The sequence below is a fragment of the Mustela nivalis genome (genome assembly GCF_964662115.1).
Source record: "Mustela nivalis genome assembly, chromosome: 5".
In the NCBI taxonomy this organism is placed as follows: Eukaryota; Metazoa; Chordata; class Mammalia; order Carnivora; family Mustelidae; genus Mustela; species Mustela nivalis.
The window spans coordinates 30,534,740-30,547,460 of record NC_139024.1 but is presented as its reverse complement, the minus strand read 5'-3'; the positions used below and the strand labels follow the sequence as shown (position 1 = coordinate 30,547,460).

The 12,721-nt window shown below is 40.7% G+C and overlaps 1 protein-coding gene across 3 annotated transcripts in view; it reads right to left on the bottom strand.

Annotated features, from left to right (window-relative positions):
* Window positions 1-11,707: 11,707 nt before the first annotated feature.
* Window positions 11,708-12,721, bottom strand: part of SIM1 (SIM bHLH transcription factor 1) — a 70,662-nt gene continuing 69,648 nt past the window's right edge. For all 3 annotated transcript variants that reach the window (XM_082731871.1, XM_082731870.1, XM_082731872.1), the window contains one exon: window positions 11,708-12,692. In XM_082731871.1, the coding sequence (XP_082587997.1) occupies window positions 11,962-12,692 (731 nt within the window). In that variant the 3' untranslated portion in view covers window positions 11,708-11,961. The remainder of the gene's footprint in view (window positions 12,693-12,721) is intronic.

Genomic DNA, 12,721 nt, shown 5'->3' with positions numbered 1-12,721 from the left:
TGCTGTGTGAGCCCAGAAAGGAAGTATAAAACTCTCCCAAAGGAGAGTCAGACTTCAGGCATCACATGAGAACTCTGTGCCTTGAAGGGCAAAGAGGAATTTTCCCAATAAAGAATGGCTGTAAAGAAGTCCAGAGAAGAGCCTGTGCCAAGGACGAGGGGAGCAAAAGACAGGACACAGTCCACGAAGTTGGGAAACCCGGTGCAGCAGAACCCTGGGGTGCCTGCCGGGTCAGATGGAGAAACCAAGGAGGTAATTGGTGGCTCCATTGTGAAGAACTCCTGTGACAAAGGGTTTAAATTTCATTCAGATGCAATCGGGACACAAAAGAGTCTTTTAAGCAGGTAAATGGCATAAAATCTGTGGAAAGAAGACCCTGGCAACAGTGAGGGAGATAAGTCCTGGAGAACAGGAGGAGGAAATTAGGTGGAGAAGAAAAGGATTTTGGAAAGAGAGTAAGGAAGTCAGATTATGGTGGTATTTCACGCAGGGACAGGGTAAGATCTGAGAAAAGTGTTTTTAAAAAAGGATCTGTGTTGGGGCACCTGGGTGGCTCAGTGGGTTAAGCCTCTGCCTTCACCTCCGGTCATGATCTCAGGGTCCTGGGATCGAGCTCCACATTGGGCTCTCTGCTCAGCAGGGAGCCTGCTTCCCCCTCTCTCTCTGCCTGCTTCTCTGCCTACTTGTGATCTCTGTCTGTCAAATAAATAAATAAAATTTAAAAACAAAAAAAAAGGATCTGTGTCATGTAATATGTAATATGCACCAGAAATACATAAAAGAGACTTAGGGGCAAATTAGGGGAAAAAGTAGATTTGATGGGAGGGGGTTGCAAAGGAAGAGGTGGAACACGGGGGCGCGCATACTCACAGTAAGCCAGGAACTGACAGAAAGTGTCACATAACGTATCCCCTCCTTCATTATACAAGTAATAGGAAAAAATCATGAACATGGAGGAGACTGTTCGGGTCTCAAAATCAGAATGTTGAAAGCGAGTTGCAAACCCCCTCTCTCAAAAAAAAAAAAGAAAGAAGTAAAAGAAAAAACATGAAGCCATGACCATGGTGTTGCTAAGATCCAGAGTATTATTTTGGGTAGCACAGGCCACAGGAAGTGTAATGATGCGGACTGTAGAACAAAATGCAGTGACCTGAACTACCTCACCATCATTTCTGAGGGAGCATTTATTCACTCTTCCGATGCATACTTACCACATTTCTGTGGTGCATTGAGCATCTAGGGGACTGGGGTGCGAGGTAAGGGGGTGTGGGGAGAGGGAGGGAACAGTTCGTGCGTCGAGGATCTTTGCTGCAAAGGAAGGAGCCCAGAGAAGCACACTGGAGAATCCGAGAGGGTCATTGCCAGGCTGGCTCAGGACAGCCACAAGAGGAGTTCAGAGACAAAGTGAGTCCTGAGGCGGGAGGGGGTTGTGGCCGTGGGGGAGGAGTTGGAGGGGGGGTCAGTCAAGGGAGGTCAGGAGCGCAGAGTTCGGAGGAGGGGAGCTGAGGGAAAAGCTGAGGGAAAATGGAGAGGGGGTGGAGGGCTGCTGGAGTTCTCCTTCCCCAACGCCCCAGCCGTGAACCTCTGGAGTCAGGGGCCCCATGTGTTTTATCTGCATTGCTGAACTTCGTACATGGAGGCACTTGGTAAGTGTTAATTGGATGCTGACTGGATGATGAATGAGGGGAAGTGGAAAATGGCAGGAGCCTATTCTCAGAGCCAACATCCGCCCAGCACTTGCTAGACGCCGAGGGCTCCCTGGGCATTGCTTCCTCAGATGCTCACGAAGGTTTTTTAGGGATGCGAAACCGTCCCATAACACCCTCGTTTGAGTCACCGGGTTCATGAGACAGGCAGGCAGGAAAGAAGGGCAAAGATACGGTGGCATTTTGAGATGTTGGAAAGAGAAATCAAGATATTTCAGGAAAGCAAGGATCCCAGAGCCCTCGGTCTTCAAGTCAGGATAGGATTCCGGTTGCTCTCAGGACTTGAAACAGAAGTTGGGAGAACGGAGCCACGATTAACTGAGCGGGAAGGAGGCCTGATACACAGAAGTCCGGGTTCATCTGGGAGCGTGGGTGCGCGCCCATGTGCGGGCGTGTATGTGTTTATAGGCCTAAGAACACTAGTATGTGCAAAAACCCAGGGGAGGAGCTGAGGAGAGCCAGAAAGGAGAGGAAGGAGAGAAGGGCCGGTGGGTGAAGAGAGCTGCCTGCCGGCGGGTGAAAGAACCGTCCGGAGAGGCATCCGGACCGTCAGACGCAAGGACAGAACTTCACGCCTGATCTCCATCGCCCCCTTTTAAACAGTGTCACGTCAGGAGTTATCATTCATTTTTGTAGGTGTGACCGTGACATAATGGCTATAGACGCCTCTGTTTAAAAGTCGTTCTCATTGAGAGATGGTCACTGAAGTAAAATAACATGTCTGCAAGATGAGAGGGACTGGAGAAAAAGGTGAACATTTTGGAGTAATACAGTATGACAGGAAGTCTCCAAAGAAGGAGACCTGGCCGAAAACCCACCAAAGGGAATATGAAAGACTGCTAGAATTTTCTAGTCGTCTTATTTCCTTTTGAGGCCATTAAGTGGAACAATAGCAATGCCCATGAAAGAAAAATGAATTTCAAAAATAAAACAGCCTATGTCTTACATTAAAAGACACTTTCTACAGAGGGACCTGTGTGGCTCAGTTGGTTAACTGTCTGCTTTTGGCTCAAGTCATGATCCTGGGATCCTAGGATCAAGTCCCACATTGGGCTCCCTGCTTGCCCCTCCCCCTGCTTTATTTTTTATTTAAAAAATGAACAAAAATTTTTAAAAAGACATCTTCTATATACTTTTTCAGAAAAAAAACACCAGGGTGGGGCGCCTGGGTGGTTCAGTGGGTTAAAGCCTCTTCCTTTGGCTCAGGTCATGATCCCAGGGTCCTGGGATAGAGCCCCCCCACCTCTGCTCAGCGGGGAGCCTGCTTCCCTTCCTCTCTCTCTGTCTGCCTCTCTGTCTAGTTGTGATCTCTGTCTGTCAAATAAATAAAATCTTTAACAAAAAAACAAACACAAAAACAAAAAAACCAAACACCAGGGTTAAGTATATAGCAGATGTAGGTATTTAAGCAAGGTACACAGGTGACTGAAAGTTTTTAAGGAATGTACTTGCTAGTTTTTCCACTTCTTCTCCTCACCACCCTGAAAAAATTTCTCAGCTATTGGTAACTTTCAGTTATATAACAGAATTGCAAATCTTTATTAAAAATGTGTCTCTTGGGGCGCCTGGCTGGCTCAATGGGTTAAGCAGCTGCCTTCGGCTCAGGTCATGATCCCAGGGTCCTGGGATCGAGCCCCGCATCCGGCTCTCTGCTCCGCAGGGAGCCTGCTTCCTCCTCTCTCTCTGCCTGCCTCTCTGCCTACTTGTGATCTCTCTCTGTCAAATAAATAAATAAAATCTTAAAAAAAAAAAAATGTGTCTCTGACCTTTTAAATGGAAAAAGGTTTAGCATCCCATGGTAGATAAACCTGCCTAGCCTAACTCATGGGGCATATGACTAACACAAGGCCTGAAATTAGGAATTAGAAATATAGAAGTAGGGACACCTGAGTGGCTCAGTTGGTTAAGCCTCTGCCTTGAGCTCAGGTCACAATCCCAGGGTCTTGAGATCAAGCCCCGCATTGGGCTCTCCGTTCTGCAGGGAGCCTGCTTCCTCCTCTCTTTCTCTGCCTGCCTCCCTACCTACTTGTGATCTCTGTCTGTCCAATAAAAAAAATAAATTAAAAAACTCTTAAATAAAAAAAATGAAATATAGAAATCCACTGAATAATGAACCCCAATTACTGCCTGGATGATTTTTTTTTTCCCATTAGATCCCAATTACACTTTCCCAAGTCAACTCCGGAGACTTTACCCATAAAAAGACTCCATGGGTTCAGCTTTTTAAAAAATATATATACTACACAAAGCTATTAGAAAATCCTCACCAGAAACTGAGAATGATTTCCTTATGGCTCAGGAGATACTGCCAAGATTTCCTTTAAGGTTTACTTAGATGGCACTCCAGTAAGATTCCCATATGGAATTACTCCCCACACAGGAGCCTGACCTGGGGGAAGCTGAACAAAGCAAAGATTATTTACAAACTCCCAAAGCAGGGGCTGTTTTACATTTCTCCCACCCTGGATCTAATTCCATCGGTAAATACAGCACATGTTAAGTTATAAAGCATAATTATGAAAAGGCTGAGAAGTGCTACAAAGGATCGGCCTTCCTGATACTGTGAGGCAGAGACCAAGGGCCAGGGATGGCTGAACAGGCTGCCCACGGTGGTGACACCCACGAGTTACCACAATCCCCAGGCCAGCGAGATCCCAGCGGGCTCCTGCTGTTGCTTGAAGACATCTTATAGGAATCATCTATGTTCTGGGGGGCAGATTGCCTGTCAGATAACTTTGGAGCAGTTTCCTTCACGTGAGGAAGACACATAATGTGGTAGAGTTTGCGACAGTCCAGTAAGCTCTACCCTCAAAGTAACCTTGAAACCAGGCCCTTGAATAATACAGGCAGTGCTGACACATCTGTTCTCGGTGGGGTGGGCTTTGATTGGGCTTTCTGCAAAGAGGAAAGGAAGTTTTCCATGAAATAAAGCAGAGTATTTAACGACAACAATGAAAGAGCAATAGCTGTTTTTGGTGCATATCCTGAAAACATTGGGTAAAAATCTATAGCTCTTCTTTTTTTTAAAGTGTAGTTTTCAATTACACTTTAGACCACTTGTATTTTATTGAGAAAGCCTCACTTTTTTTTTTTTTTCAAATAATAGGGATCCTGTTAAGATACTATTACCTGTACTTAATTGCGCCCTAGACGTTCCTTGGTATCATGTTCATAAAAGAAACATTAGAACATTCATTTGGCAGGAAGCAAAATATTATGCAAGGGGGTGGCAGACCTGGCCTCTGTCTCCCTCAGGTGGGTCATCATGTGTCAGTGGAATAATGGAGAAACAGCATCTCTAGCCCTGAGACCATACATGGGGCTGTTGGAGCGGCCCTAGACTAAACGAAGTGATCTGTTTTATGTAACCGCCATGCAGACACTCTTTTATTTTACTTTTTTAATTACATAAAGAAAACAGAATGAAGTAAGGTAAAGTTTTGGAGTAAACCTGCCTGGGTTCAAATTTCTTCTCCGCCATTGCTGGCTGCGTCACTAAGTCATGTACCAACTCTGAGTGTCCCTTTCCTCAGGGAAACGGAGCACATTGGTGTTCCCTTCAGTGATGGTCTATTCAGACTTCAGTGACAATCTAAGCTTGGTTCAGTGCCTGTGACATGCAACTCAATACACGCTTGTTGTTTTTAAGGGTTATCTGAAGAATTTACACTTTCAAACACAAAAGGGAAATCAAGAACCATCTCTATGTACTTTCTTAGAATGTCCTTCAATGAAGAAGATTCTTGGGCGCCTGGGTGGCTCAGTGGATTGGGCCTCTGCCTTCGCCTCGGGTCGTGATCTCGGGGTCCAGGGATCGAGCCCCGCATCGAGCTCTCCGCTCAGCGGGGAGCCTGCTTCCCCCTCTCTCTCTGCCTGCCTCTCTGCCTATTTGTGATCTCTGTCAAATAAATAAATAAAATCTTAAGGAAAAAAAAGATTCTTGGTTTCTATGCCTTTTGAGGCATAGGTATGTATTCCATAAATGCTATAGATCAAACTGAAAGCACAGTTCCTTTGCTGTATGAAGTGGTGAAAACAATTTTACTTTCAGAAACTAAAGCGCTAAAAAAATTATTTACAGAATCGTATTAAAAATATCTGATAAATGTTATAATATTAATGTGATGGTATTTGGGGCAGCTTTATCAAAAAAGCTTTATGAAATACGAACATTTCCATTGAATTAAAAATACATTGTGTAAGTTTGTCAAATCAGCTGATGGTTGACAATTTCCAGAACACATGAAGGTGTATCAAAAAACCCTGGAGAAGGAAAAAGAAGCATGCTTGGTGTTATGATCTACCTGAAAATCTATTTCTGTTTGACCTGAATTACTAATTCTAGATTTAAAAACTACTTTGGATTCCAAAATCTAAATTATTCAAGATGTGGGACACCTGGGTGGCTCAGTGGATTGTGGGTCTGCCTTCAGTTCAGGTTATGATCCTGGGGTCCTAGAATCTAACTTAGGGTCAGACTCCCTCCTCTGCTCCCCCTCTTTGCTCCTGCTCTCTCTCTCTCTCTCTGAAAAGAAATAAAAAATCTTTAAAAAATAAAAAAGTAATAATAATTCAAAATGTGATTTTTAACATGTTTTTGATTGACAGCAAATTTTAAAATATCATTATAGGTTTTCTTTTCCCTTGGGCATTATAAATATAATATGTACTTTTAAAATTCTTGCTTTATTTTAGCAAAGAGGCAATCACACAGGAGTCTTTCCTAAGATGTTCTAAATTGAGAAAACCATTTTCTAGTATCTAGTAACAATCAGACCCATTACTTGATAGCTATTGTGTATATGTGTAAGCTTCTATTGCTAGGTCCTGTAAAGTGTGTGTGTATGTGTGATGTGTTACCTATTCCAATTCCAATTCCAATTTCAATTCCAATTCCTAGATTTAGAATCCAGAACTAAAATTGTTCTTATTTCTTTACAATTCTAGTCTTCTAGTGGACAGTCTGTTTTGTCCTATAGAGACCTTTCATTCAATGAATAATTCAGACTCAAACTGCATATTGGTAACTATATTTTAAACCAAAAAAATTCCTCACATAATAAATACATTTTATGCACATTAACTTCAAATTTACTTCAGAAAGCTATTTACAATATAAATAATTATAAATGGGAACACTTTGCAAGATATCATTGACATAGCTAATATCTTCTACTTTACATTCCAAAGTAAAAGTTCAAATTACAGATTTATACTATGATACCACTAAAAACTATACATTGCAAGATGGTATTTGAAATATTGGCAATCAGTATCTTCTTTCACAAATATAATCCTTTTTATAGCATGTCAGTCAAAAAACAAACATAAAATATTTTTATCTTTTTTGAAGTGCCTACTCATAAGTTTTAGTTTTTGAAATATTTCCCTTTGGAAAAAAAAATGGAAAAAAGTTACAGTACTTCTAAAAATTTTTCCACGCCAATTTCATTTCTTTTGAAATGTAAACACACCAGGGCTGTTGGTGTAAATTCAGCTGTGATTAAATGTGTTCCAGATCAGCAAATTAGGACAAATTCTCCACTATATAGGTATATGAAAGCAAAGTCCCATGCAGCGAAATTTTTGCAATAAATTAAATTGTAAGTGTTTGGTTCTAAAGTTTTAGGATTTCTTGTGTGAACCATCAGTTTTTAAAGAGCACAGCAGAACAGAATCTTGTTACTTGCTTTACAACTGTGTGTGTGTGTGTGTGTGTATATATATATACACACATATATATACACACATATGTATATACACACATGTATATACACATAAATATGTGTGTATAGAGATACACACACACACACACACACACACACACACACACACGTGTAGCCTTTCTGCATACAGTCCTAGAGAAGGAACTCTGAACAAACCCCTATTTAATATGAGCACACTATCACATTTTGAGTTAAGCACTACCCGTACAACTCCTGTGCACAAGAAATGAGCGCCACATGGTCATTTCCCCCAAGAACATTTTCTTCGTAAGATACCCTTTGCATGTGCCCATAGTTGTCCTGTCATTCATTTAAAGTTTAGAATGATCTTTTATCCACAATGCATGTCCCAGTAAAAACTAACCAGTAGGTTCTGCTGTCTTAGAGACAAATCCCTATTCACAAAAACTGACATTTACATGAAAATTGAATCACTTATTTGGAGAGCCATAGGATTTACATTCTTTAAATCATTCAGAAAGTAAAATGTATATCTATGTTCTATGGTTTGAATGAACTGAGGAACCAAATTTGGGCATTCAAACTTGTTTAAAGCAAAGAAAGTGTATTAAGGTGTAAGCTAGTCCACTGGGCAAGGTAAGTTACCCCCAAATAACCAAATCGTCACTTTTCCAAGTATCAGCATTCACTCTGTCACTTCCAAACACTACTACTACTAATAGAATTGCACTGAATATCTTAGTCATGTCCTGCTCTTGAAAGGGAGAGTGAGCTATAAAATAACATAACTGTATTCAAAATGTCTCTTTAGCTGTAGTATCTTCTATCAAACTTGTCTAAACCAAGGTCTAGATCTTAGATGGTAAAAAGCGTTTCATTTTATTTTAAGATAACTATGCATATTTTCCAAATGACCTTTTATTGAATAGATCCTTATCCCTCGTTCAAAAAAGAAAAGAAAATGGAGCATATTATCCTTTTCTGGAAGATCCCATTAAAGCTTATTTTAAGTGGGATTCTCTGCCCAAAGGCAGCATGTGGCAGCAGGGTGTAGAGAGAATTAAGAATAGTACCCGATGGAAATATTCTAGCCCTATAAAATATAATCAAGAGAGAATGAGTGGATTTTCTGTATAAACACTGAAAGTTAATTACTTATTGCATCCTGTCTCATTTTGAATGTCACATCAGCACTCTATCATATTATCCTAGATCAGGCAATTATGGTTTAGAAAAGCTAGCCCATTATATTCAGCATAGTAGGTCAAAAGATTTGTGAAACTGAACAACACCTAAATGTCCATCTGTAGTGTTTATGACATTAATATTATGCATCCAAAAATAATACATCAAATCTGTATATTCTCAATAGTTTTAATAGAATTTTCTCAAGGAATATTGGGGAAGTATTTATTTCTTTGGTCATCCAAATTGTTAAATTCGGTCTGACAGGTAGGTAAAATGGGTGATAAGGATATTCTTACTGTTACTAGAAAGCATGAACTTTGTATCATCTAATGAATTGCTACCTATTACACTAGCAATTGGATATAGCACATTTTTATGAATCCAGGTGTGATAGAAGAATCATACTTCTCTATTTCTATCACGTATCATGATTCTCAACATTTAGCAAAGTTATGGAACTCAAGGATTAAAACTAAGGCCAATTTAACTTTAACTAAGTAAGTTATTGGGAACATATGCATTTTACATCCTGTATTTTAAAAAGACACAGTTGACATCTTCATTATGAGGAAATATGTTCCTGGACAGAACAAGATAATGTAGATTATAATACATTTTAACACATTGTGTATATTAAAAAGATACTTTGTCATAAACTATCTCATCTTATTTTGGGGCCATTTTGTAATAATCATGCCACATTGCAAAAATTGTAAGCTTATAATACTGTGGACCTGGAAGGCATTATATGTAATGTAATAAATCTGCCACTATAAAATTATTGACCTGTAAATTAAATAAATTGTTTGTATTTAAAACTGAGTCACCTAACAAAATTTTTAATTAGGATGTAACATAGATATTTCTGTCTTCACTTAAAAATATTGGTCATACCGTTTTAAAGAGCATTATTTCTTCTGATTATCCCCTATTGGTAGAGTGCATAATCTATTTTTCACCAATTAACTATCTGCCATTTTAGGATTTCACTGAAGTCTCTTCAATGGTGTTTTTTTCTTTCATATCAGTTCCTTTTCCTTGAGTCTGAGGACTCTATTTATTTTTGGTAGCGTGTATGTCCATCAGTAAAACCCATCTGTATAGATTTCCTTTCCAAAATACACCATATTCTTCCGATATCTGTACCTTTGAACCACTTACCTACCTACAGAATTCCCCCAAAACTTTAGCATTCCTAAAACCTTATTTCATGTTTCAAATTGATCAAAAATCTATTTTAAGTATTCCAGAGGTTTTTCATGAATATTCTTCTCAAAATCACTACGTACGCACTTTTTGCTTCCGTAGTTTAATGTGTAGTTTTACTTGTTCTTTGAACTTTTTTGAAAGTATATACGATAACCACTAACTTTCTCACTTAAACTTTTTCCCTTTATGACACAAATGTCGCTATGTCATACCCAAGAAATACTTATGTAATTTCATGTCACTTCTGTTGTCATATACAAATGACCCCCTCTTCATCCCTCAGATTATCATCATTCAGATTGTCGCCTACCTATAAACTGCCAAATAACTGTGTTAAATGAGGAATCTAGAGTACTAATCCCTGAGTGGTCAGTGTCATGTTCTGTCTTCAAAATCATGAGTCCATTTCTTCCAATACATTCCCCTCCTTGCAGATGGCAAGGGTTGCAGGCATGGGACGCCTAGGAAATACTGCCTAAGAAACTTCTCTAATCGCTTGCGTGATTTAACTTTGTTTTGATTACTAGAGACTAGTGCATGAAATAAATCGTCCTTGCTTTCCTATTCCCTCACCAGTTTTTACCATCCACATTCTGGCTGAACCAGAAAGTTGACTATAATTACACATGCCTAAAAGGACCCATGTACCCGCTGAAGTTACAAAGAACCCGGACCTCTGCAGGAGTGCCGACAAGTCAGAATGATGGTCTTGACAACGGACAGTGGAGAGCTAATGGGTCATCAACTCTAATTCTGCCGCACCGGTGATCCACAGAACCAGGGCACGTCAGAAGGGCCCAGGCACAGTGAGCGATACATCAATATTCCCAAACTAACTCACAGCCAGGGCCAGGACTGGAACCCAGAGATCTTGCATTCAAGTCTGCTGGGTTTTCTACCGTCTCGCACGAACTTAACACCAAGTTCATTGTTTCCACCGTTCACAGACAATAGGGAAACGAGCGCTTGGCGTGTTGCTTCATTTGAAGTGACTCTTACCCTTTTGGCCACCTGTCCATCAGCCCAAGCTTTTATCTTGGGCTCTCCCTGAGGCTTTCCACATGTTGTCGCATTTGCACATCTGTGCTCTGAAATGTTCTCGTGCACACTGCCACCATGTAGCCCTCCACTGGCTTTCCTTAGTTCTTTTTTGCACTTATCGGCCTTTTTTTTTTTTTTTTTTGCTTGATGAATTGGTTTGAGTCTTTTATTTGGTTGGTTTTATAGCCTCAAATATATTGATTACGTATTTAGAGGCTTAAATTTTTGTGTTGAGATATCATTTCATTTCTCTCTGTCTCTGTCCTGTCCATCTTCCCTAAACGATTTCCAATTGGACGCACCAGGTTTTTGATGTGTGTCCCAACATCTTAGTCCTTTTACTTAGAAAACCCTTACTGCTATGTCAGTGTGATCCTGTTCCTCGCCTAACTCAAAAGGTGAAAAATCACCACTTCCTGATTGCTTCTAATGGATACCAGGTGGAAACTCATTCTTCTACCATACCCGGAACCATTTCCCTAATTTATGCCTGAACCAAATGGGCTGACTGGTTGAAACCACAACCAAGAAACCAGTTTACAAGATGTAGCTCTCTCTCTTTCTCTCAGTTATTTTAGGAATGGAAATTTCTTTAATAAGCTTAATGTGCTAGGGTTAAGAAAACTTACCCATTTGGGTTGTATTTGAGGTCTACAGTCAACATTTCTGCATGTAAAGTGTACACAGCAGTGTGTGGACGGGGGTCTGCGTGTGTGAGGTTTACTGGCGCATCCCAGTGCAATGCTGTCTTCTACCGGTCCTTTAATGTGGTATATATGCTCATTTAATCTACATCAATATTCCCAAACTAACTCACAGCCAGGGCCAGGACTGGAACCCAGAGATCTTGCATTCAAGTCTGCTGGGTAGAAGTACTTCTCAAATCAAAATTTATCTATTCTGGTTCCCATATAATTAGAGGGGCAATTTATGTATTCATTTAACTCCATTATCTGCATGTAACCCTGAATGCTAGTGCTCTTTGATTTCACAGGAACACATGTCAAATATCCAGTAACTTAAATTATCCTCTCTAACCATCTGTGGCATAGTAAATGCTGGTAATGGGGCATTAAACTATAAATATGTTTCAGAGAGCCTTAAAGAACAAAATATTTTAGAAAAAAACATCAGCTTCCATTGGTTATTATAACAGATGTTCCCTTGTGTCCCTGTGCCGGGTCTGGCTGCATCCTTAGATGGGAAGTTACATCAAAGTGTGAGCCATTACAGCCCAAGGAATAGTTCCTAATGGTTTCACTGTCATATAAGTGCTCCAGGGCATATCCAGTTAATGTGTAAGCATGCTTATCAAAATACTGCCGGTGAGAACCAAAGCAGTTTGGAGAGACGGCAGGATGGTCTCCTGCTGTCTGATGTGGAGACATGTCCGAATGCAGATAGTCTTTAGCTAGGATCAAACTGGATTTTGAAATGCGATCCGAATTGGGACTACTTATTCGAGACAGTGCAGTGGGACTGTTGTCATAGTCATTTTCGTGAGGGCTCAGCATCTTTCCCTCTCTCTGCTGGATGTGGTCACACGGTGAAGTGTTGGCAAGAGCCGAGCTGTGGCAGACGTCCCCCGCTGGCGGGGGCTGTTGGTAGTTTGCAAAACAGAGGGAGTGTTTTTTCCCAGCTCCATTAATGGAAGCCAGTTGGTCTGGGGGGGCCTTCCTTAGCTGCAATCTGTTCTCTTCTTCTTTAATCATTTGCTGGGTGGCTCTTATCAGAGTTTCAATTTTGCTAGGTTCGTGTGGGCTACTTTGATACTGCTCAGTGCGGTATCGGTCACCTGATTCGCTGGCAGACCCAGGGTCTGGAGAACTGACCACACTATCTTCATCCCAATGACCTCGCCCTAGAAATTAGAAAAAGGAAAAAGTAAGT